Raw genomic sequence first — 26,996 nt, forward strand, 5'->3', positions numbered from 1 at the left:
CTGGGCAAAAGACAAAGAACGACTTCGCTATAATTTATAGCTTTTTCGGCTGGCGGGAAAACTCGCACATGTGCAGAACTCGTGCTCTCAGCTCCGCTTTGGTGACGTCATCACACTGCTTCCGTGTGCAAAGCATCATGGGAAATGAAGTGTCTCTTGGCCGCTGGAACTTATTATCTGCTTTTTCAGAGCAATTTAGCACAGTCTTTTGGAGCAAATTACTGCAGCAATTTCTCACGAGGGCAGACTCTCAACATCTGCATTATCATTAAAGTCCTTGTTAAAAATATGGTATGGACACAACAGTTTAGTATAATTTCTATGCTTCCTTTTCTCTCCAAGGTGTTGGAAAATGTTGTGTTTCTGCAACTGACTCCCTTCTTTGATGGGAACCAGATTTCTGAGGTTTTCCAATCAGGTTTTAAGTTCTTCCACATTACTGAGACAGCACTGGTTAAGGTTTTTATTGGCATACTTCTGGCTACAGATTCTGATGAAACCCGTATTATTACTTCTGTTGGACCTGACTGCAGCTTTTTATACGGTTGACCACTCCAATTTAATGTCACGTTTGGAAGATTTAGTTGGATTTCAATGCGTTGCCCTGAGCTGGTTCAAATCATATTTGTCCAATAGGTCAGTGTCTGTCAGTATTGGTGACTTTTGTTCCAAGGAGGCCCCCTTTAAATGCGGTGTTCCCCAGAGCACGGTGCTTGTTCCTCCACTGTTCTCTTTATATTTGCTTCCTTTGGGTGCTACTTTTTAGGAAATTTGGTCTGGCCTTTCATTGTTACGCGGATGACTGCCAAATTTTTACTCTAGTCAAATTGGAAGCAGGTATTTTACAGTGTCTTGAGGAGGTAAAAGTGTGGATGGCCTCTAATTTTCTGAGCATAAATGAGAACAAGACCGAAACTATTTTTTTAAACCTAGTGGGTCATCGACTGTTTCTCCATCTCTCTTGGATGCATTGTCGCCTTGTCCCAAAGATGTCATCTCAAACTTGGGGATCAAGGTATACTTGTCTCATCTTGTCTTCTTCCGCCTATCCGGGTACGGGTTGCGGGGGCAGCATCCCAACTATGGAGTTCCAAACCATCCTCTCCCTGACCACCTCCACCAGCTCCTCTGGTAGCACTCAAAGGCGTTCCTGGGCCAGTTCGGAGATGTACTTTCTCCAACATGTCCTGGGTCGACCATGGGGGCCTCCTGCCTGAAGGACATGCCTTACACCTCCCTGGAGAGGCATCCAGAAGGCACCCTAACAAGTTGCCCAAACAACCTCAACTGCACTCTTAGAAATTTCTGTAAATTTACGGCAGAATTCCAACAGCAACATACCGTTTTTCCAAATTACGGTAGGTTAATGTTAAATCTGATGTTTTTTCTGTTGAATTACGACAGCCGGAAAATTACGGCAAAAAAACGGTCTGATACACTATTTCCTTGGAAGCACATTTTTGAAGTTCTGAACTTAAACAATCAGCTACGTTGAAGAAGAAGGAAAAGAAGACAATCAGTGTTCATCCTCCAACTTGAAAGCCTTCTAAAGGGTAAGTTTATCACTCTTAAGAATGTAAACTGTGGTTTTGGTTAGCATTAAGTCCATATATAGATCACCAGAAAACCACGTGTCAAAGTTTAGCTTACTTACAAAACATGACATGAAATGAAACATCACTTGCACCATAGTAATTTTAGGAGTTTTATGGTGGAAAGTTAAATATTTATTTTTAATGACTGGAATTTTAGATTTGTCATGTAGGACCACGTTTTTGTTTTTCATCTTTGTACATTCATGCTAGCGTTAGCATCAGAACTGGAGGCTCTTTAGTGAGATATTTCATTAATAACTATTAATGTGCATCAGTGCCACCGCTGGGCTCTCTATCAGGCGTTCCGTGGTTGGCGGACATTCTTTTTGGGCCAACAGTTCGATGCTTTTTATGCCGACTTCGGACTGATCCATAATAGCAGTAAGCTATTAGTGGCCCTATTAACATTCGGACTGTCTCATTTTTCTAACCAAACCCTTTTCGCTCTGGTCCTGCATTTTGCAAAAATAATAAAAAGATGGCTGTGTGATTGTGTAAGGATCACTTGCTCATTAACACACACGGGTCTGTGGCAGGTGGACCTGTGATTAGAGCTAACGTTATCTATTTGGATCGAATGAGGTGGAGAGAAATTACAAAAGAAGGGCAGAGAAACTGCGAGAAATAAACTTGCTGTTCAAGCAAACACCGTGAAATGCACCAAAATGACAGTCAACTGAGTAAGAATGAGAAGAGCAGAAAGTTAAGTTATCCAGTAGCTGTACTATTATACAAATAGGTAATAAGAAAAACAATCATTCATAGTAAAAAAAAATCTTGTTAAAAAGGCTCAAATACTGAGTAAATGTTTGATCATTAAAGCTTACTTCATTTGTTAAACATCAATCAAATAAACATGTAAATTGCTTATGCCTGTTAATGTGTTATATTGCTTAATAAAGTGGCTTCATTAGTTGCACAGTTGGGACACACATTCTAGAGGCAAACACAGATCTCTGTTACTGAATGTGATTGGCTACTCTGGTTCAAAATGCCTGGGACCATTTATTTTGTCTCAATCCACCCCGATCAATGCCACAGTGTTTAAGATTGGCACACACACACACACACACGCGCACACACACACACACACACACACACACACACACACACACACACACACGCACGCACGCGTCAGGTACTTTTTTTGGTTAAAGTTGATCAAATTGATCTCTTTTGTGAAATATTCTGCATCAGATTATTATTGTTATTGTTATTATATCAATCTGTTTATTGCATGTTTACACTGTTAGACTTTGCTGGCATTTGCTAGTATATTACTGTAAAATCAACAGTAAAATACCTCTAAAAGTGTTTGCAGTGTAGTACTGTAATTTCCATGCACTGTTAGACTGTGCTGTCATTCCTATAGTATATTACTGTAAAATCAACAGTAAAATACAGCTAAAATCTCTGCAGTGTAGTACTGTAATTTCCATGCACTGTTAGACTGTGCTGTCATTCCTATAGTTTATTACTGTAAAATCAAAAGGAAAATACAGCTAAAATCTTAGCAGTGTAGTACTGTATTTGAAATGTAATGGTGAGTAAATTCAACAACATCACATATTTTTCATGGTATGTCACTGTTTTAAAGAATTAAGGTAAAGTACAGCAAATATAAAAATTTGGTATACCTCTGACATTTTTCTGTCTGTGGTTTTTCAGTGGACATTTTAAAATACCTTGCTCAAATCTTCATTCAGAGTGCATTACCAAAACAATTCTTTGTGAGATCACCAATGAAAAAACACTATGCCCCATAGTAAAGAGAAAATGCTCCAAGAATAAATGTTTTTAATTGAGCTATTATAAAAGCATACAGTATGTAAACACTCACTAAAATCTCTTTAAAAATATTTTAATTATAATATAAAAAAAGATTGGATGCTTTAACCAAGCCTACATTGTAAATAAAAAATCATCTCAGATTGATAAAATCATATTTAAGCTAATCTATTAGTCCTACTGCCTAAATGACAGTAAATGACATCTGCCTGGGGGGCGATTTAAACCGATAAATGTTAACAGAATTTTATCAAAAAACTGACATGATACCAGTTTACGACTTTATAACTGTAAGAAATTTAATGTAAAATATTCCATAAAATATTGATCATTTCAAAATTCCATCAGTTGTTTTTTTTTTTTGCATGTTTTCAAAGCAATATTATAGGATAATTACAGCCACCAAAATTATGCTGTTGTCTATCTATTGTGTTCACTATAGATGTAACAAAAAATTCAGACAGCTATAGATGGAATCTTAAGGAAATGGGCCAAGGAAGAACTCATCAAAGGTATTTTCCACCCCTAGGTATGTTTTATGTTGTTGGGCTTCCCAGAATTAGATAAGTGAAAAATAATTCATCACTTTCACCTGATACAACCTGGATATTTGCTTTCAAAACAACAACATTGGAAACACAATATATGATCGTTGTCTTGCACTTTTAGGAAAAGAAGAAAGAAAAACATTTTCCAAACGCGTATCCCGAATGTGACCCATTACAGGGGAGTTGGTCAGTCTGGTAAGTATTTTACTGCATGTTTTGGCTTTTAAACTAGCTATAGCTGTGATCTTCATGCAAATTCTGCAAAATGGTCCCTGTCCATAAATGTGTAAACACCTTATTGAAGTTACCTGAATGTTTTAAAAACTGACAAACAAGGTGATTAATTTTCAGCTGCTACCCATGCAAAGTAATGTGATGCTTAAAACCAAATTTGTTAAGATCTACAAACAATGCATAATCTATTTTTCAATTGTCAGCATGTGATTGTATTTTGGACTGATAGCCAAAACTAGATTTTAATTAAAATATCTGATGTTTTCTTTTTGTAAATATTCTATGTAAATAATTTATTTATTCATGTAATTGGAAAAACAGTTCTCTGTTTATCCTTTTCTTTAATAACTTTTCCTTATATTTTTAGTCACTCAAGCACATCTCAGATATGAATAAGAAAACTGCTTGTGCCAAAATGTTTCTGCTACTTATTGTTTTGCTCTTGATCATTTTTTCTTTTTCTTTTTTTTTCTTTTCAAAAGTAATGGAGACTGCTATCAAAGTCAGTTTGTTTCCTTGACTTCTCTTGTGTATGACATCTGTTTTCAATAAAGTTAGGAGCAAAAAAAACAAATGCTAATTTGGCAGTAAGTGTTTGCAGGTGAAGGCTGCTGGCAGTGCATGCTGTGATATGCAGAACAGGTTGGAGAGGTTTAACTCTGATAATGAGGTCAAATAATTTTCCTTTTTGTGGCCAGTGTGAAAGCTATACTACTTTCCATTTTTTGAGGGGATGTTACATTTTAGGCATATTTGAGTCTTTTATGACTATTTAGACTACTGTTAAGGTACTGTTTAGTTTTCTATGCATTTTTGTTGTATTGCTTAAAATATCCCTGGAAAAGAAACTATTGAAGATATAGGGTACTTAAAATGTTTCTCTGTAAATATTGTACATTCCGTGCACACAAATTTATATTGTTCAGTTCACATGTTAGAAGCCATAAACACAATGCAAATTATATGTTTTCTTGTGGAATTGAGAATTGTAAAGCCACTTTGAAAACATTCACTGCCTTTCGTTCCCATATGCACAGAAATCATAGACGAGGGGAGAACACTGAGGAGGAGAGCTGGAAGTTCACTGGAAATCTTAGCTGACAAGTTCCTGGATGTGGGTATGTTGGACAAAATATTAAAACTCTTTGTGTCCATCTGAGGATCCATATTAAAGATGGAAAAAAAGTATTGTGCCAGGGCAAATATTTCCACCTACAATTCAAATCATTGGAGAAGTGAATGATTATAGACATCATCTTTACAACTCTGCCACTCAGGATGCTGTGACAAAAGCAGATGTCTCTAATCATAACGTGCTAGATGTGTCTGCAGTTGTCTACAAAGGTACCAAATATGTCAAAGGTCATGTTGTAGTAGTTCACACTAATGAGAGCACTGAGTTTGGGAAGATAGTTGTGATACTTGTTAATGATTCAAAATTGTACTTTGTGCTAGAATTGCATCAGTCAGTACGCCTTATTGACCTTGGACTTGATTGCCTACACTGCCCTACAGACAGAAGTTTGTGTGTAAATGCTGACAGTCTGATGGATTATTACCCAATACCCCTTTATAACATGACAGATCTTTTTGTTGTTTCCCTGCACCATTCAGTTTCTTCACGATTTTTTCCCCTTATATTTCAGTGATGGAAATTGAAGATGAAATCACATGCATCCTGCCGGAATTGGAGAGACAGAAAGTACTGCCCATTGCAGACCACCTGAAAGATGTCATTGGTGTCCAACAAAAAAGTGACCTTCTGTTAGTAGAGGCAGATGATCGCAAACATTTTCTTACACCAATTCAAATACGTAAACTACTACTTGCATTTAAGAAAGGTTTGTAGACATTTTTTATACATCTGACTATTTATCAGCTGTAGGTCACACAGGTCACTGATTCATTTCTTTTTTACATTATGTCCATCAGTTGCCAATTTCTTCTCACTATACCATTCTGGATGTTTAACTACAAAGCATTTTATTGAAGAGACTTTTACCGGCTATTGGTATGTTTTTCTGTTTTAATGGAAGCAATCAAATAAAAAAAGATAATCCAGTGCATTTTGTTTACATCTTGATCTTAAATATATCCAACTATTACAAAAACAAGTGTGCAGGTGTGTGTGTGTGTGTGTGTGTGTGTGTGTGTGTGTGTGTGTGTGTGTGTGTGTGTGTGTGTGTGTGTGTGTGTGTGTGTGTGTGTGTGTGTGTGTGCACGCACAAGTATAAACCTTTTATTTTGGGAGCCTTTATTGTATTACAGTATGTTACCGTTTACTCGTATCTTAGTAAAAGATGACATGAAAAAGGTAAATTACTGCCCACAAAAACACAGTAACCTCTGAGAGCGTTGACTATTTTCAGTAGCAAAAGTGTATGTTTACGGTAAATCACTGGAAAAGGTATTGCAGCATACCTTGAAATGAGCTTACGGTAACATACCATAAACATACAGCACAACACATATTTATTAATCATGGTATAATGTTGCGTTATTGATGTAATTTTCTTGTGAAATATATTACGGTATTTTACTGCCAACACTGTTGCCGGTGAGATACTGGCAACAGTGTTGGCAGTATCTCACCGGCATGCAGTCAGAGGGTTTTTTACAGCAATAAAATATACGGTATAATTCTGGGATCAACACTAAGTGGTAAGTTACCGTTAACCATGCATCACGGTATCATGCTGGCAACAGTGTTGCCAGTTTATTACCGTAAAGTGGATAGGTAAAGTCTAACAGTGTAGACCTTGATTGTGCAATTCAGAAATTCAGCAGTATTTTTTATATAAATATATTGTGTTAAAATTTTATATACTTTTTTGTTTCGTTACAGGCAACAGTTCCAGACCGAAATTTCACTGTGTACCTAAATTACATGAAAGGTATGCTGTAAATCTTTTGGTGTTCTGAAGACACTGTCATTTTTAGATTTTAGTGGTATTACAAAATATATATAAAAAAAATCCTAAAAATGACATTTTGCAACATATGTTCCAAGATGTGCAGTAATGTGTTTACTTATGTAAGGCACATGCGAAAGCATTGTTGCATGTCAAATGTGGTGTTCAAGTGTGGTGTTTCTGGGTTCAGCAGGTTTTTTAGTAAATTTTCATCTTTTAAGTGTCACATTTATCGCCATAAAGATGCACACAAGAATGCTACTGGAAGTGAAACAGACTTCAAATGTCATGTGGGGATCTGTAATGCTAGATTTGTTGATATGAGGAGTCTTTTGGCCCATCTTAAAATCCATATGAGAGAGGGAAGATCAGTTCGATGCCCTTTCAAAAACTGCACAAAACATTTTACGGTCAAGTCAACATTTACATCACATTTGTCAAGAAAGCATAAAAATGTTTCTGAAAACAGTCCATCAATGTCAGGAGGCTTAACAGATCATTGTAGCTCTTATGATGATGCACAAGATGGAGCTTGTAATTTGGAGCCAGATCCTTTAAGTTGCTTCAGTAATGAACAGGAGATCTATCCAGAGAAAACAGAAAAAGATCTGTTTTTAAGACAGTTGGCTTTGTTTTATTTGAAATTACAAGCCAAGCTACTTATTCCATCTTCTGCCATAAATACTATTATTGAAGACTATTGGGAAATGCATGCAATGAATCAGTCACATTTGCTATTCCATCTCAAGGAAAAGCTACTTACTCTTGGACTCTCAGAAACACAAATAGAAGATGTGATTGGCATTTTAAGAGAGGAGGATATATTCAGAGCTTGCAATACTGCAGCACTCCACACAGATCACCGTAGGAAAACAGTTTTTAAAAACTGCTTCAATTATGTTGACCCACTGTCCATCTGTCTTGGTCAAAATGAGTCTGGAATGGAATGCTTTGCACAGTATGTGCCTTTGAAGAAGACCATAGAGTCCCTATTTCAGTGTAAATCAGTGATGGACTACCATAAACTAACAAAAACCATCAAAAGAAATGAAGATGTTTTTCAGGATGTTTGGGATGGCACAAATATGGTTGAAAACATACTGTCCAGGGATGCAGAATACTCATTGGGTGTAATACTTTATCAGGATTCGTTTGAGGTAGTGAATCCTCTTGGCTCTGGGAAAAAGAAGCACAAGATTTTAGCAGTTTATATGACTCTTGCAAATATTCTACCACACAACAGATCTAGCATAGATCAAATGCAACTTGTGCTACTTTGTCGAGAGCAAGATTTTAAGTATTTTGGACAGGATCTTGTGTTTGGGCATCTTCTTAAAGATCTCAAAGATCTTGAAGTAACTGGCGTTACGTTGCCTGATGGTAAGATTACTAAAGGAACACTGTGTGCCATTGCAGGTGACAATTTAGGTTCACACAGTATTGGGGGCTTTGTGGAAAGCTTTTCCAGGACTATATATTTTTGTCGGTATTGTGAGATTGATCGAAAAACATTTCTGACTGATCCTCTTGCCAAAGGCCCAGACCGCACTGAAGAGTCATACAAAGTAAATGTTCTGGCCAACACAGACAATGTTGGGGCAAGTGAAGGTAAAGGTGTCAAATTTGACTCAATCTTCAACGAGCTTGCTCACTTTCATGTTTGTCAGCCAGGATTACCCCCCTGCCTTGGCCATGACCTTTTTGAGGGCATTGTTTCATCAGATGTGGCATTGTTCATTAATCACCTCATAAAAAAAGAAAAACATTTCTCCTACCTTGAAATGAATCGGCGCATAAATGGATTCAAATATCTTGGTAATGATGCAAGTAACAAACCATGTGAAGTGAACCCAGGTGCTGGAAAACTATCAGGAAATGCAGTACAGAACTGGTGTTTTCTCAGGATGCTCCCTGTGTTGATTGGTGATAAAATAAACAATGAATCAGAAGTTGAAGTTTGGCAGCTAATTTTACAGCTGAGAGAGATTGTCAGTCTTGTTTGTGCTCCAAAGATAACTGCTGGTCAGATCACATACCTCCGTGTTCTGATTGAAGAGTATTTGCAAAGTAGGAAGGAAAGTTTTCAAGAACATCCACTGAAGCGCAAACATCACTATTTGTGTCATTATCCAGACCTCATTGTTAAGTTTGGGCCATTGATTCGTCTTTGGACTCTAAGGTTTGAAAGTAAGCACACTTATTTCAAACAGTGTGCAAGGAAGTTGCGCAACTTCAAACATATTTGCCAGAGTTTATCAGAAAGACATCAGCCTTTTCAAGCATTTCTCAGTGCTGGCAGTCTCTTTCCAGCTGATGTTGTTGTGGACAAAGGGACTGAGTATTTTGCAAGTGATTACAATGACAATATACAAAAGTCAGTTGAACATCTAGACCTGGATCAATCAAACACTTTGATTGCCAATGATGTAACAATGAAAAGAACAAAGTATAAGAGCAACATGTTTGTTGTAATTGGGCATAATGATGATGGATTATTAGTGGGAAAAATTAAGAAAATCATTGTTCATAAAAACTCAGTAGTTTATTTTATATGTCAGAAACACCAGGCTGTTCGGCTTCCTTTGATTGACTGTCATCAAACAAGTCCTGTGCCAAGTGCCTACTGCTGTATCAAATCAGATGAACTACTGGACTTTTACTCACTGCCAGAATATTTGGTGTGGGGTCTGTCTCTTCTAATTCTACACCACTCTGTTTCTGAGTTTTAGACAAATGTCATCATTACATGATGCTATAAAGGAGATAATCCTTAAGACCTTGCCCAGCCTTTGTGAAGACATCCAAGAAAGCATTATTTCCACACTTGAAAACTGTGGGGCTGAGTCTGTGGAAGACCTGAAGTATATCCAGCAAGATGACATCAAAGATCTGCTGCCTGTCATTCAACAACGCAAGTTGTTGGAGAAATTCAAACAAGGTAAAGAACCCACTAATATAAAAAGGAACATATTACAAATAATTAGATGTTTTATATTTAAATTGCATGTATTTTTATGATTTCAGAGACAGACATAGTCACACTAGACTTGGAGATTATTTCAAGTCCCTCAACTGTATCCCCTTTTTCAAGTCCTTCAACTTCCTCCACATCATCAGTTTCACTACACACTTCAGCAAAGCAACCACCTCATGTACCATGTCGATATGATGCACAAAATATATCCCAGTCTTGGCCAGAAACCTTCCAAGTCCCATGGGAAAAGATGCCACTGGAAATTCAGACAGCAATCTCAGAAGGCAAAAGACCCCCTCCTGACAAGAGGCGTCAAATGATAAGAATACTTGCTGATGAAGTGCAGAAGTACGAGGCTAATCCCACACGTTCACAATGCCTTACAATCTGCCAGAAGATATCCCGTCAATACCTAGATACCTTTGCAGATATGACACCAAGTGGAAAGGTCATTGCTGGAGGGTATAGTTCTCTACTCTCTCAACTCAAAACAAGACTCGAGAATGTCAACCGTTCTGGGAAATTTCGAAGATTCAGATCATCAGGACCCAGTGGAATGGCTGGAGTCAAACGGGGACCAACTGATACGTATGGATGTACAAGATTCCAGCCAGAACTTCCTCCAGAGGAAACTGATGACACAGTGGAAGAGAAACGTCAAAGATTACAGAGCACTCACAGCAAGTATGGCATTCACGGAGAGGATAGGCTTGAAGTGACTGATTTGATGAACACCACATTTAGCCTTCAGCGCAAACATATAAACAGGATCCCTGCCCCCTCCTTAGCTGATCTGCAAACCAGCTGGCCTTACCTGTTTACACAATGTGGAATCTTTTCTCACTTTGAGTTGCTGACTGATGTTGCCATCCTCCGTGCCTTGGAACTGTCAATTGAGGAGTGTGGTAATGCCATTGTGGAGTACTTCCGCACTAAAGTCAAGACTGCTGATGTCCAGAAAATCCTGGCACAAGAAGCAACTGATGATCTAACATTCCTTGTTGTCCAGCTTTTGATGGCTCACTTCAAGGAGTCCCCTGATGGGCTGATTCTGACTACTGATGTAGGCTTATTGCACATAAATATTATGAGCTTCGTCCATTTTTGTATATGCATACTGTCTTGCTAATATACACTTGTCCATGTTTTACAGGAGTTTGCAACGGCAGCGGATGTCGAAACCAGCCTAAGTTTGCCAGCCAGCCCTCGTCTGATTTTGCGTGAGTTCAGAACTGATTAGCACTATTCACATGTTTCGCTTAAAGTTGCTTAATATGTATATATGTAAAAAGAATATAAACACTTGTAAAAAAGGAGATCCAAAGGTACTTGCCTAACATAGTTAAAAAGCCTTTACTAGAATAAAATTGTCATGCTGACCTTAAATTAAGTTGTGATGTTTTAAAATATTGTGTGGATAAACATTTATGAGAGAAAATATAATAAAAACTTTCATCTTTGTCCACCACAGGTGGCAATGAGCAAAAACTGAGTGGGTGGATGGTCAGTGCTGAAGGCCATGTCATCTTTGAGGGGGTCCTGCCAACATTTTCAACAGGGCTTGCAGCGGTGTTTGCCACATTTTACATCTTCAACCTGCAATATCAAGATGAGGCAGCAAAGACTTTGGAGTTTGTGCAACGGTAAAATGATCCCCGTGAATTTATTTATTTTGAAAACACGGCGCTGTAGAAAAAAAACAGCAATGCCAAGATTTCAAAACTATCAATCTGGTCATAATCAAAAGTTGGCAAATTTGTTGATGGGGTTTCAATATATTCAAAGGGATGTTCCACCCCTAAGTGAAATTTGGTCTATTTCCATATTCCCCACAGTTGAATAAGTAAGAAAAAAGCAGTTAGTAACCAACGCAGTAATTCTCCTCATCTGGAAGCAGTCCATTTGCTTTAGCTTAGCATAAACAATGGAAGTGAATAGCAAAAGTAAGCATTTTGTGTGCAAATGTGATTAAATAATTCAATAATGATACCAATTATTCTTGGTGACCTCAATACTCATGTCGACTGCAAATAAAAACTAGGAAATAACACAAAGGACTTGCAGGAGCCGATTTAGACTTGGGACTACTTTTCGACAAAGCACCACTGTAACCACTGCTGAATGGCGCATGGATATAACACAGCGGTCAAAAATTACGTGTGATTTGCACAGTATTTTTTTTCGTAGTTTATTATACAGGTGTAATACAAGAAAAAGCCTTACTTATGTAGCAAAGGGATGTGAAAACGAGCCAAAGACATACAGCTGCAGGGTATTTCACGTTATTCCCACAGATGTTTGTTTACAGAAGCCAGAGGTTTTTTGGACCGCTGTGTTATATCCATACGCCATGCAGCAGCGGGTTACAGTGGTGCTTTGTCGTAATGTAGTTCCAAGTCTAAATCGGCTCCTGCAAATCCTTCGTGTTACTTTTTACTTTATATTTGCCGTTGACACGATTATTGAGCTCACCAGGAACAATTGACTATTTTTAATCACTTTTGCACACAAAATGCTAGTATCAGCCATTCACTGTTTATGCTAAGCTAAAGCAGACGTACTGCTGCCAGATCAGGAGAATTTCTGTGCTGGTTACTAAATGCTTTTTCTCACTTATCTCACGGTGGGGAAAATGGAAATAGACCAAATTTCACTTAGGGGTGGAATATCCCTTTAAAAGCAGGATAATTTCTCCAAAATACATTACATTCAGAAAGTATTCAGAGAACATCACTTTTCTCACATTTTGTTATATTACAGCCTTATACCAAAATAGACTAACCCCAAAATTCCACTATCTCCCCTCCGCTGCGCTCCGGCACGAACGTCGCAGCACAAACGGTCCCATTGTAGTCAGTCAGAGCTGTTCCACTACTGCGGCCGTGTGGCACAGTGCGCCGCCCGCCGTTCCGCCATCCGGCAAAAATAGGATCGATTCTATTTTTGCCGGACGCCAGAGCACCTCCGAAAACATCAAAACAGAAAACATCAAAGGAAATGAGCCGACATGAACGATCGCGTGTTAAATTTGTTTTTGAGGTGGCGACAACTAATTTGATGTTACTGTGGCCATGCTCAGGACGCAGATGTCTGGAGCGCGTAAACGATCAGAGCTTTGCATGTGCACGCTGGTTAAGATTAGGATGGGGTGAGGGGAAGGTTAAATTGCAAGAGGGTAAACGTCACAATTTGGTTAAATGTCCGTTTTACGGCGGGCGTCAGTACTGACGCTCTGGCACAGCACGTTGCCTCCTGATGCACAGGGGCTCGTCACCTGCTGTCTTTTCCGAGGACTGCATCTTGTCGCTCATTATCACGTGACAGCGGCTTGTCGCTGAAAGGCATAAAAAGTCACAACAGAGCAGTGAAGTCGACTAGTCGACTAGTTCGTACAACCCCTAGTAGACACTAAAGAAAAGCTGTTAGATTAAGGTGTTAAAATAAAAATATGAACGCACAGCAAGGAGATAAGTTTTACTTTTCATCCCATCTCAAATCTTCCCTTTCTTTCAAACATCCTAGAAAAAAATATCTCTGTTCAACTCCATGCTCATCTCGCCCTCAATAGCCTCTATGAGCCCTTCCAGACTGGTTTTCGACCTGGCCACAGTACAGAAACTGCACTCATAAAAATCACTAACGACCTCCTCACTGCTGCCCATACTGGACTGCTCTCCATTCTCATCCTCCTTGACTTGAGTTCAGCCTTCGATACCATCTCTCACACCATCCTCCTCCATAGATTGTCTTTCCTTGGCATTTCTCATACCCTGCTTGATTGGTTCCGTTCATATCTCTCTGGCCGTACTCAGTTTATTCAACTCAAATCCTTCACTTCCCGTCCCTTCCCTGTCACTACTGGCGTCCCCCAAGGCTCTGTTCTCAGTCCACTCCTTTTCATTGTAGGAGCTAAAAGCAGTGTTTTGTGTACTGCATGTTGACATGTTGCTTATCAATGCCAGCCGGTTATCAGGCAGCCCAGCTGCTGAGTACATGCTCCAAAAACATGTTGATCTGCCCAGCTTATGTAAGTTTCAACTACTTTTGACCATATTAGGATGTGGAAGTAGCACCCCATCATTTCTCAGAATCAAAAGGGAGGTGGGGGTTGAATAGTATAACTGATGCTGCGTGGTGTAGGGGAGTGGGCTTTTGCAGAAGGATCTCCAGCCGAGGTGTTTAGATCGAAGCTGGACGCTGTCCCCTGTGAAGTGTTGGTGATGTATGGATGAGTTGTGTAAATAAATGCCCCCCGCTGAGTTTGGACAAAACCTGTCTCTTTCTTGTTTTTGATAAGGAAAAAGAACCACATTTGGCGACCACGAAGCGGGAAGTAGAGGTGTGCTCTTCGGATCGTTTCGCAGCCCACGGAATAAACTTCTGGGCCCTAGGTAAGAACAGTTTTTGTTCAATTTTGGAGTTATTCCGTGGACTGAGAACTGGTCTGAGAGAAAAAACATGCCCTTCTCATAAATTAGAAGTTATAATAACAAGAAGAGGCATTTGTCCAGAGCAGCGGTGAAATTATTCACACATGTGTGAAGTCAGCTGAGTCATTTTGATGACGGACAAAGTTTAAAGTGACAAATTAAAAGCTGGGACAGCGAGAATTGGAATAGAATTTGACAGCTGATAAAAAAAGTCCAGGGAGGACAAGTAATAGGTCGACAATTGAGATCCAGTATGCCCCGGTGAGGCCGGGATAAGATTGGGATCTGAGAAAAAGCGCTGAAGTTGTGACAGATAAGCTTGCCAGTAATTCGGTTGAATCCTCGGGGATTGGTAAATTTCATGAGTTTTTGGCAAAGATATGTTTGACGTCAGAGTTTGCAGCAAAGTGGCTGTAAACAACTCTAGAGCTCAGAAATTGTTTGTTTGTGTGAGTGTGTTTGTGAGAGAAGTTTTGTGGGTGGGACAGGCGTGTGAGATAAGCGTGTGTGTGTGGAGGAGATAAGAGTGTGTGCGAGTTGAGAAGTGGGTGCGTGAGTTGAGAAGGTGTGTCAGGCGCCAGAGAATTAGAGGAAAAAAGAAAAACAAAGGAGTAATACAGATCAATATTGTTCACTGCAGTGCTATATTTTGATGTTTAATGTTATACAAATTTCAAAGTCTGTGATCTTGTTCTGATTAGTCTTTAAACAGAAAACCAGAAGTTAAAATAATTAGTTTTAGAGTGACATATATATAAATAAAAATATATGCTGAAGTGCACAAGCATGATAACTACTTTTACCAGCTGGGTAATGTGAAATATGAGAAATATAGATTATGATTAATAAATAAATAATAATGTTCATGCGTGTTGAGTGTGTGGCATAAAATGATGCTTCGGTGTCAAATTGCTTTGAAGTGTGTTTTTCTTATCTCTATGCAAGTGTGAAAGCTTTGCTGTGTGTGGTTGTTTTACTCGTGAAAGGTCAAATACTCTGATCTTGTTTGGGCTGTTGCTTGGATGAACTGGAGAGAAGCTGATTCTTCTTCTGCTGATTCGGTCTCTCTTGTGGTTGACTTTTTCCTGTGTTGTGATGCTATAAAGCTGTATGAGAGTTGCTAAAATCTGAAGGCTGAATGCTCTTGGGTGTCGTCAGCGTGTTCGTTTCTCCGTAGACACCCTGAGCTGTCAGACCCAAGTTTAGACTGAGCAGAGGGGCCAGTCCAGAAGCGCAAAGCTCCACCTACAAGCTGTCCTCTCCATACACACGCACAGACACAGAAGTACAGAGGCGATCCCGCCTCTGACTCCACCTCTGTGTGTGGATAGGTTGGTGAGCCAGAGGGCGTAGAGAAACCCCACCCTGTGGGCTGAGTTTTGCTCACACACAAGCTTGAGATTCAGCATAAGGCTATTTTTAGCCTGCCACTGCACAGCTGCTGAGGAAAAAAAAAAAAAAAAAAAAAAAAAAGAAAAAAAAGGGAAAATAATACATATTGAATCCAGATTTAAAAGGTTCACCTATAAAAACTTTCAGGCATTAAGTTTTTCTTTCAACAATAACTAAAGCTTTTGAACTAACTTTACTTTAGTGTTACATCAGAAGAGATTTGATTTTAAGGCATTTACAATAAGAAGATAAATTGTTCAACATTTGTGTAAACAGAGCAATAACAGATTACTCAAGACCACAGCATCATATGTCACCAGTATCTGTTTCAACTTTCAATTCTTGTGTTATTTTCAGGAGATTATAAATAAACAAACTAGTCAACTAATCAAAGGAATAATAGTGTCACTGAAACTTCAAAATGTCTGTCACGCCAGCAGGAATTTTGGCAGCGAAGAATCCGGCTTTAGCAAAAGAGATAAAGCACATGTCAGAGAAGTGGTCAAAACGGACGAGAAAACTATGCAATCCGTGGCCATCTGAAGGCACTTTTGACGTAGTGGCGTGTGATAATTTGGAATTGAGAATTCAGGATCATAAAGCAGATGGGTCCAAGAAAAGACAGCAGAAAAGAGAAAAGGAAATTCAGATCCTGGATTTATTCAGGAATGAAGGAAAGATTTACAGACAGAATTTTAAACAGGCCATCCTTAAAATGAAAGACAAAGTGGACAAACCCCAGAAGGAAGTGAAGGCCCCATCAGAAGAGGGCCTGTATCCCCTTTTGGGAACCGTTACAATTACGGGAGATTTTGATTTGCGCGACACATTCGACAAAGGTCCTAAGGGTTTAGATGTTGACAATGCAATTTTAAAATTAACAACATCACAGCAATCAGATGAAGCACCTGGCAAAGAAAAGCATGCAAAAGGAAGTGAGGAAAGAGAATTCGAACAAACAACTCCACCTCGTGGAACGCATCCAAAATATTGCAGTACAGAACGTCGAGCGGTAAGGGAAGAAGGACGAAGGGAGATTGATTGTTTTGCAGAACATAAGGATTTTTTGAAAAGGCAACCGAAGGCTAACTCATACTGGATTGACCTTGAGAACAAGAATGAGGATGTACATGATGAGCTAAACGATGTTGACCAAATTATACAGGACATATCTGAAGGCCTGCGGAAAACCTTAAATCACATCACAGACACACATTCAGATGAGGTTAGTGAGAACACCACTAGCACAAGCAAGGAGAAAAATTTCAAGCCTTTTTACAAACCAGGCATTCACTCACCAGAGCGTGGTGACCCAAATACAGGTCTGACTCAGGAGAAGGAAAAACCAGGTCCTAGCAGCGAAAGCCGTGAGCTGAGACCCAGACATGACTTAAAACCACCTATTCGATACACTAATAATGGTCAGTACCCAATTTTAATTAAGGGCACAAGAGCTAATTATATTCCCTGGCAGAGCCTCGACCTCACTGGTTTGGTTTCGCGGCTGCCCCACATTCAAGATGGCGCTGGAAGGTGGATTGGGGCCTTCGAACAGGAGACAACTGGGCTAATGCTTGCCCTTGGAGATCTCAAAGCTATTTTGGCTCGAGTTGTTGGGACATCAGCTATGGGAACATTGCTAGCATCCAATGGAGTCCAATGGATGCTGGACCCAATGGCTGACGGCACGGAGTTTAACACATACAGAAATGCACTCTGGAACATACTAAGAGCAGCATATCCCAACAGGATTGACCCCAAAGCTTTGAAAGGTGAGCCACTTTCAGAGACTGAGAGTCCTGCGTCATTTGTTGACAGGCAGCTCAGACGGTGGAAGCTGGAGACGGAGGAGGGTCCTGAGGGGACGCCGATAATGACTTCTCTGTTCCGAACATCCCTGATTTCTGCTCTCCCGACTCCTGTGCGAGACAAACTGGAGGATGTTGTGGGACTGGACTCAATGCCACATGTGCAGTTCAGAGACCATGTAGTCCACGCAGTGGACTGCTATCGGAAAGACAGTAACAAAATGATTGAGCAAGAAAAGTGCGCTCAGAGAAAACTCACGCAGTTGCACATAAATGATCTCCAGCACAAGGCGAAGACCCAGGCGGCAGTGGAGAAAAGTGACAGCAAGAGTGACAGTCAAACTCAAGCATTGCAGACAGCTGTGGCCCCGCCTCAAACTCCATCTCAACCGGTTATCAATGTCTACCCAAACCAGTGTGGTAGACAGCAGCCCGGACCACAGAGACGATTTCCAAATCGTTTCCCCAATCGCTACCCAACCCGACAAGGCTGGGTGCAGCAGAACCGACCCCCACTTCCAGGTTCATGTTGGGGGTGTGGCCAGATGGGTCACCTGTATCGAGACTGTCCGAATCCAATTCCAAACCCTGAATGGTCTGGGCGTGGTCGTGGAACACGACCAAACCGGGGAAGAGGAGGTCCAGTTAATCCATGGGCAGCACAACAAGGATTCTAGGGATGCCCGGAGGGCCCTGGGGGGGAGGAGCAACTACCAATTTTAATAGCTAACGCCAATAAAGAACCAGTGATCAATGTTAAAATAGAAGGCAAATCGGTCCCAATGTTAGTAGATACTGGGGCAACCTACTCATGCATAAAATCAAATTATGCAACTCATCTCCCCATGTCTGAGAAAAGCGTAAAGACAACAGGGTTCTCGGGAACAAAACAAATAAACCCCTTAACAGCTCCAGTAAGACTAGCAGTTGATGACAGTGAAATCGTAATTCCAATTCTGATTTCAGACCAAACTCCAGTTAATCTACTAGGAAGAGATGCATTGTGTAAACTAAAAACAAAAATCTGGTGCACACCAGAAGGAATTTATGTAGATAGCTCTGGAATAAACTTTCAAATGACTGCTCAGACAGAATACGCTAAGGTCTACTGGCTTGGTGACATTAACAAGCCAGTCTCAGAGATGTTTCAACAGTGGGAAAAATTTATTGAAGCTCAAATTCCAGAAGCTACTGCACCGTTCAGTGACTATCACTGCACAATGACTTATGATCCATCATGCAGTAGAATCTTTGAAGAAAAATGGGACAAAGAAACAAAAGACTTGCACGTTAGGCTAGTGTCACAATACATCGTGATAGGACAGCAAGGTGCAGCTGTGAATGTGGAAGAAAACCCATTTATTGAAAAATGGCACACTGTGCCAGAATCAGCACCACACATTACCTTAATGGTAAACAAAGGCTTTGGGTCAAGAGATCTTGGACCAATGATGTTAACAGCAACTAAAACAGAGTGGCAGAAAACAGATAACCCGCTAATCTATACTACAAAAAATGCAGAAATGATTAAAATTCTCTGCGGCGGCACCATGATGTCAAAACCACAGGTTGTAACAGTCGCAAACAAAAAACACATGCAAGGTGTAGCAGAATCAGAAACAGTTCAAAACAAGTTGAAAGCCAACATGCTAAAACAAGTTCCAGACCAGCTATGGTCTAAACATGACACGGATGTTGGACTGGTAACATCGGCAACTCCAGTTCAAGTGGAATTGAAGCCAAATGCAAGACTGCCTTATCGACCCCAATACCCACTAAAGCCAGAAGCAGAAGAGGGTATAAATGCAACTATTGAAGGTCTAATTCAAGCAGGAGTACTAAAAGAAACCTATAGCACATGTAACACTCCAATTCTGCCAGTGCTAAAAGCAGACAAGCTCAAGTACCGACTGGTACATGATTTAAGAGCTGTAAATGAAGTGATCACTGACTTTGACGCAGACGTGCCAAACCCAAGCACATTACTGAGTAACATTGATGGGGAAGCTAAATACTTCACGGTAATTGATCTGTGTTCAGCATTTTTTAGCATCCCATTGGCCAAAGAATCACAATATCTTTTTGCTTTCACGTTTCGTGGGAGACAGCTCACGTACAGAAGGCTACCACAAGGGCTAAAACACAGTCCACACATCTTTAATCAGATTTTGAAACAGAGCCTCGAAGGCATCAAGGTGAACAGCACTGTGATTCAGTATGTTGATGACCTACTGATTTGCGCACGAACAATCGATGATTGTCATCGTGACTCCATTAAAGTCCTACAGAAGTTAGCTCGGGGAGGACACAAAGCCTCTCTAACAAAGCTTCAGTACTGCCAACCACAGGTAGAGTACCTAGGGAGAGTAATCTCCCATGGGACTGTCGCCATCTCACCAGAACACGTGGAAGGTGTGAGCAAAGCTCCACAACCACAAACTGTCGGACAAATGATGACATTTCTGGGAATGACTGGTTTTAACTCCGAGTGGATTGAAAACTATGCTGAAAAAACCGCACCACTTAGGGCACTGATTAAAGATGCTGGAAGTGAGTCTTTAAAATCGACTCTAAAATGGACAAATGAAGCTAAGATAGCTTTTGAAACCATCAAACAAGACATGCAAACTGCGCCAAGTTTAGCAACACCTGACTACACAAAACCATTTTTGCTGTACGTCGCAAACAGACATGACATGTATGCCTCTGCAGTGTTAATGCAGGACACATGCAGTGGACGTCGGAAACAACCTATTGCGTACTACAGTGCAAAACTTGACAATGTGGCACAGGGATGGCCCCCTTGTTATCAAGGATTGGCTGCTTTGCATTATGCTTATGAGAAAGCCTCAGTGATAACAATGGGATATCCTGTGACCATCTACACACATCACAAAATATCTGAACTAATCAACCGAGGGAAGTTTGTGTTAAACCAAGCAAGATACCTGCAGTATATGCCACTACTGACATATCCGGACGTTGTCATAAAGCGGTGTACCACGACAAACCCTGCTAACAGTGTTCCCTTTGAGTTCGAAGGAGAACCCCATTGCTGCATAGCTGAGGTATCTAGATACACTAAGCTAAGGCCTGATTTGGAATCTACCCCTTTCGACCAATCTGATGTCACCTATTTTGTTGATGGTTCATGTTTTAGAGACTACTTAGGAAACCATGCAGCGTTTGCTGTTGTGGAAAAAGTAGATGACAGATTTGAAACAGTAAAAGCTGAAAAGTGTAACCAACCCTGTTCTGCGCAGCTAGCGGAACTCAAAGCCCTGACCGAAGCTTGCAAGTTGGCAAGTGGCCAGGTAGCAACTATTTACACTGACTCTGCATACGCCCATGGTGTTTGTCACCTGTTTGGAAGTGTGTGGAGACAAAGAGGTTTTAAGAAGACGGATGGTACACCCATCCTTCATGGAAAGCAGATCAACGAGCTGATCTCAGCAATGATGCTTCCATCGAAACTGGCCATTGTAAAGTGCCCTGCGCACCGCAAGGGTAACTGTGATGTCATCAGAGGCAACAATGCAGCAGATGAGGCGGCAAAATCTGCCTCCAGGTGTGAAGAAGCCATTTTGGCACCTGTAATATCATTAGAGCCTGCAATAACACCAGAAGACATCATTCTGATTCAGGAAAAGGCAGAGAAAAGCGAGCAGCAGTGTTGGAGAAGAAGAGGTGCAACAATGGACTCAAGCGGCTTGTGGAGGTCTCATGAGGGCTTGATCGTTGCACCTGTCTCCTTGCTGACGATGCTAATCTCGGAAAGCCACGGTCCTGATCATTGTGGTCGTGCAGAGGTGCTGAAAAGACTTAACAAACAAGGTTACTGGTCACCATACCTAAAAGCCATGGTTGAGGAAGTAATAGATCAGTGTGACATTTGTGCTGAGAACAATGTAAAAAAGGGCATCACAGTCCCAGCGGGACACATTCCAGTGCCCGAAGGTCCTTTCAAACATTTGGTCATTGACTATGTTGACATGATTAAGTCTGTGCATGGGAAACGGTACATGCTGGTGATCATTGACAGATTCAGTCGGTGGATCGAAGCTGTTCCCTCTAAAGATCTAGGTTCAGAAACAGTGGTAAAGTTTCTAGTCAGAGAAGTGATTCCTCGCTTTGGTATCCCGTCGGAAATAAGCTCGGACAATGGTCCTGCTTTTGTTGAAAAAGTCCTTAAAGGTGTGTTGCAACAACTAAGGATAAAGCAACGATTAGGATCAGTTTATCACCCCCAGAGCCAAGGGATGGTCGAGCGAGCGAATCTGACGTTGAAGTCTAAAATCTGCAAAATCTGTGCTTGTACTAACCTTAACTGGGTTGATGCATTGCCGCTTGCCTTAATGAGCTATCGCATGCAAACTAACAGAAGCACGCATCTTTCACCTCATGAGGTCCTAACAGGCAGGCCAATGCCAGCTCCTCAGCTTAGAGGACCCCACAAGGGGCCTTCGCTGGAACAGCTAGAGCTTGAATTCAAAAGCTATATCAAGCAACTAACCAGCATCCATAAAGCCATCTATTTGCAGGAAAAGAGAAAGGAGCTCGTCTCTAGCGCAGGCGCAGACGGGCCGGTAGTTCCTGGAGACCAGGTGTACATCAAAGTTTTCAGGAGGAAGTGGCACGAACCGCGACGAGAGGGTCCCTACAAAGTGGTTCGAGCAACGCCAACAGCAGTCCAGGTCGAAGGAGGATCGACGTGGCATCATCTGACGCACTGCACGAAAGTCAAAGACAAAACTCAGGGCAGTATTGTGTCTGACGTAACAAACCGGCATGATGGCCGGAGGAAAGAAGGGCGTGCTAAGCCTGATGACAGTTCTGTTTTGGATAACACTAGGGGGTCTGATGATGGTGCTGGAGGAGGTGAAGATGGAGACGATGGCCGAGGAGCAACTCGTCGACCCATCACAAGAGCATACGCCAGACGACTTGGCCAACGACGAGGCAGCATACCATGATCAAGTTAAGTACAATTCAGCAGGCCGGATGCAACATAGGTCGGCATCCCTGCCTGCATTCGACGTAGCAATTGTTAAAACTGGTGATATAACCACAGTTCCAAGTAATGTTTTAACTACTAGCGCTACTGCTACTGTGATCCCTGATGTTTTGACTACCACAGAAATTGAAAGATTTAAAGATAGAGCTGAAGGAGAATGCAGGCAGGGAAAGCTGGTCCTTAGACTCCTTAGCCCTCAAATTGGGTCAGTGGGGAGCTATTTTGGTAAAAGCAGGAATTGGTGCAATAGTAGTACTAATTCTGATTTCTCTATTGGCATGTTGCATCCTACCTGTTGTGAGGAGACTGTGGGAGCGAACTCTGGCTGCCCAAATGAACCTTGCTGCGTCGTCTCAATATGTGCAAATGGAAATGGCCGCAATGGACTCAGCACGACACCCAATGTGCCTGAAGAATGGGACGGCTGATGGGACAACGGCGGAGTAATCTTTGCGTCTCATCATAGATGTTGCTGTTGTGGTTACATGCACTCGACTAAGGAATCGGCCTCAAAGTCCTCTTCCAGCAGCAAGACCCCTGCAGCAGTCATCAATAAAACTGAACTTGACTCTTATGTTTTCTTCACTCCATTTCTTTTTCAGTTCTGCAGCTGGGACTCTGACTCCGTTCTCTATTTCAGTTGAGCAGTTGTGTTGTTACGTTGAGTATATTCATTACACCTCCTGTTGTGTTTAACTTTTATAGGTTTAGTCACAGCGACATCATCTAGTCGTTCATTCGTATCCACGTCAATCATTTATTTCACATGAGTTTGTATTTTTGATTGCATATTCACGTACAGTTACTGGTTGCAATATTGCTAAGGGTAATTAATGCTCGATCATGCTTATGATTTTTGTTCTCTGTTGGAAGGTTTCATCAGTTTGTTTTCTCTTACGTGCGTTCTTTTGTTAATTCACTGTTACCTAATGTCTGCCATATACTTAGGCTAGGCTTGCATGCTCACTCTGTGCTTTATGTGACCGTCCTGTTTTGGGGCCAGGAGGTCAAGGGGGAATTTTTCCTGTTAAGAACAGCGGACAGGTTTTCGCCCCCTTACAGTTTGCGCATGCATTTTGATGTGACTGAGCTGGTTAAAGACGTCACATTCCATATTGTGTTTTGAAGCTGATACTTACTTTGTGTACTCATCCAAGTGTTGGTTTGCAGTTACTTCGTCGTTACATATATGCCTATATAGTTTGGTTGAAGTTTGTAGTGTATTTGTCATTTTGCCATTCGACACCCATTTACTGGTTTATGTTAACGTTCACTTATGTGTTAAGTTATATGTTATGTAGCCAGCTTATTAATGGGGGTGGACACCCCCATGGGGGGGATCTGTAGGAGCTAAAAGCAGTGTTTTGTGTACTGCATGTTGACATGTTGCTTATCAATGCCAGCCGGTTATCAGGCAGCCCAGCTGCTGAGTACATGCTCCAAAAACATGTTGATCTGCCCAGCTTATGTAAGTTTCAACTACTTTTGACCATATTAGGATGTGGAAGTAGCACCCCATCATTTCTCAGAATCAAAAGGGAGGTGGGGGTTGAATAGTATAACTGATGCTGCGTGGTGTAGGGGAGTGGGCTTTTGCAGAAGGATCTCCAGCCGAGGTGTTTAGATCGAAGCTGGACGCTGTCCCCTGTGAAGTGTTGGTGATGTATGGATGAGTTGTGTAAATAAATGCCCCCCGCTGAGTTTGGACAAAACCTGTCTCTTTCTTGTTTTTGATAAGGAAAAAGAACCACATCATCACTTACCTTCTTCCCCTGGGAAATATTTTCCATAAATTTGACATCCATTTTCATTGTTACGCGGATGACACCCAGCTCTATGTATCCTCCAAACCCTCCTCTTCACTTCCTCCTTCCTCCCTCACCAATTGTTAATCTGAAATCAAAGACTGGTTCACATCAAACTTTCTCAAACTCAACAGTGATAAAACAGAAATGTTACTTGTCGGCACTAAATCTTTACTATCAAAAATCCACAGCTTTACACTTCCTGTCGACAACTCCTTAGTTTCCCCCTCCCCTCAGGTCAAGGGTGTCATCCTCGACTCCTCACTGTCCTTCCAGCCCCACATAAACAATATTACCCGGTCTGCCTACTTCCATCTACGTAACACTAACCGCCTACGCCCCTCCCTCACTACTCACTCGGTCGCCATCCTTGTCCTCAGCCTCATCACTTCCCGTATTGACTACTGCAACTCTCTTCTCTCCGGTCTTCCTCACAAATCCCTCCATAAACTCCAACTTCTCCAAAACTCGGCAGCCCGCATCATTTCCAGAACTCCCTCCTTCCACCACATCACCCCTGTTCTTCAGCAGCTCCACTGGCTCCCAGTCACTTCCAGAATCCAATTCAAAATTCTGCTATGTACATTCAAAGGCATCCATAACCTAGCTCCCCCGTACCTCTCAGACCTCCTTCATCCTTCAACCTCCACCCGTTCCCTCAGGTCCTCCTCCTCCATCCACCTCTCTGTCCCACCTTTCCGTCTGGTCACTATGGGGAGCAGGGCCATCAGTCGCTCTGCTCCCCAGCTCTGGAACTCACTCCCTCCTGACCTCCGTAACATTGATTCCCTCACTCTCTTTAAAACCAGACTCAAAACCCACCTGTTCCGTCTAGCATTCCAATAGTTACTCTCTTTGCTCCTATCTGTCTGTTTGTTTTATGCTCTTCTATTTTTTATTGTTGTGTATTTTATCTCTGTCTGTAAAGTGTCCTTGAGTGTTTAGAAAGGCACTGTTGAAATAAAATGTATTATTATTATTACTTTTGGTTTCACCAACGGACACTAGGGAGTGCTAAAACAAGCCTAAACTGGCAAGTGTTCCTTTAACAGGAGTCATCCTGTGGTAAATTCAGTTGATTGGACATGACCAATATAAGATCCTTGACAGTACATGTCAGAGCATAAAACAATCAAAAACTCAAAGAAATTGTCTGTAGAAGAACCATCATCAAATTATTGAGCAAAGGCTGTGAATACTTGTGTAAATTTGATTTCTAAGTTATTTTTATTCATAATAAGTTTGCAAAAAACTAACAGATAAACTTTTTTGCCATTATAGGATGATTTTTATTGAATTTTTTGGGAAAAAAGTTTAATCCATTTTGAAAAAAAGCTGGAACAAAGCTAAATGTGGAGAAAGTTATGTAGTGTGAGTAATTTCAGGATGTACTGCTTAAGAACTCCTTTATTGTTACAAGCACTTGCTGCTTTGAAAGTGACACACTGTAGTCTGCAAGTTTTTCTCATATTGGACGTATTTTTCTTTTTCAGGCGTTTCATTGGGATTAACCCAGAGAGAGGCACAAAATCCTACCAAGGAAAGGTGGTGTCCAAAAAGACAGGGAAGGCCGTCCAAAAGAAACTGCAGACAGTGAATGCGCACGTTTCTACCCTGATAAAAAATCTTATGGACTTTGAGTGGCACTTCATACAGGTTTGTTGTTGTTGTTTATTTTATGTTTCTAAAAGACTCATATTCTAATAATATTGTTCTTATTTTTTTCCCTTCTGAATGGCTTCCTCATCCACACCCAAAAAGTAAGTGACACTCCTGTTAACAAAGTCATTGTTGACTATTTATAATCCTGTTCAGGATAATAAAGCATGTTTTTCTGTAGCCATGTTAAAATGTTATGGTTGGGTACTTATCATTTACCCAGTGATTCAGCAAAGCATTTGTACTAGGTTATTTTCTTTAGAGTTTTTATTTTTTTGGATCTTAGAATTGTTAAAACTGATTATGTAAAAGACTGCAATCTGCACTTTTTTTTCTTTTTATTGAATCTTAATTGCAGCCATGGACATTTTATTTGTTATGTGGCCAGTTTTTTAACTATTCCCTGCCATGGAAATGCATGTTTCTAATTTAATTTGTAAGAACAAAACTGCGTATGGTTTATTGTTGCATATTGGTTTATAAATAAACATTCAGACCTATGTTCTTCATGTCATCCTCTTTTTTTTTGTTTCATAGAGCTTACACGTTTTGAAAACTGCACCAATAACTTTTTTGTGGGTCATTTCTTTTTGTGTTACACCCTGTGCCAGAAAACATTTTTACTATTTTAGTGGTTGTATAGTTGCACTGTATTTTCGCAGATATTTACTTATAAAGTAAATTCAGTAATGAAACTCATTACAGTAACATTCTGACAGCAACAGACGCCAGTATGTAACTATAAATTTATTTGTTCACTACAACAATTACTTTAACGGTAAAATACTTTAAAACTGTTACAGCATTGAAAATGTAAATTAACAGTAGAATGCTGGC

General features: G+C 40.7%; 2 protein-coding genes across 2 annotated transcripts in view; both read left to right on the top strand.

Moving 5' to 3' along the window:
• LOC129154097 (zinc finger protein 850) overlaps positions 1-26,996 on the top strand; it is a 244,280-nt gene that overhangs the window by 21,094 nt on the left and 196,190 nt on the right.
• LOC107372992 (uncharacterized) lies at positions 9,668-26,659 on the top strand. The gene is made up of 6 exons (XM_054733883.2): positions 9,668-10,015; positions 10,102-11,114; positions 11,205-11,271; positions 11,523-11,694; positions 25,994-26,156; positions 26,262-26,659. The coding sequence occupies exons 1-6, from the start codon at positions 9,811-9,813 to the stop codon at positions 26,262-26,264; spliced, it is 1,623 nt and encodes a 540-aa protein (XP_054589858.2). The 5' UTR covers positions 9,668-9,810; the 3' UTR covers positions 26,265-26,659.

This window comes from Nothobranchius furzeri, chromosome 2 (assembly GCF_043380555.1).
Source record: "Nothobranchius furzeri strain GRZ-AD chromosome 2, NfurGRZ-RIMD1, whole genome shotgun sequence".
Classification (NCBI taxonomy): Eukaryota; Metazoa; Chordata; class Actinopteri; order Cyprinodontiformes; family Nothobranchiidae; genus Nothobranchius; species Nothobranchius furzeri.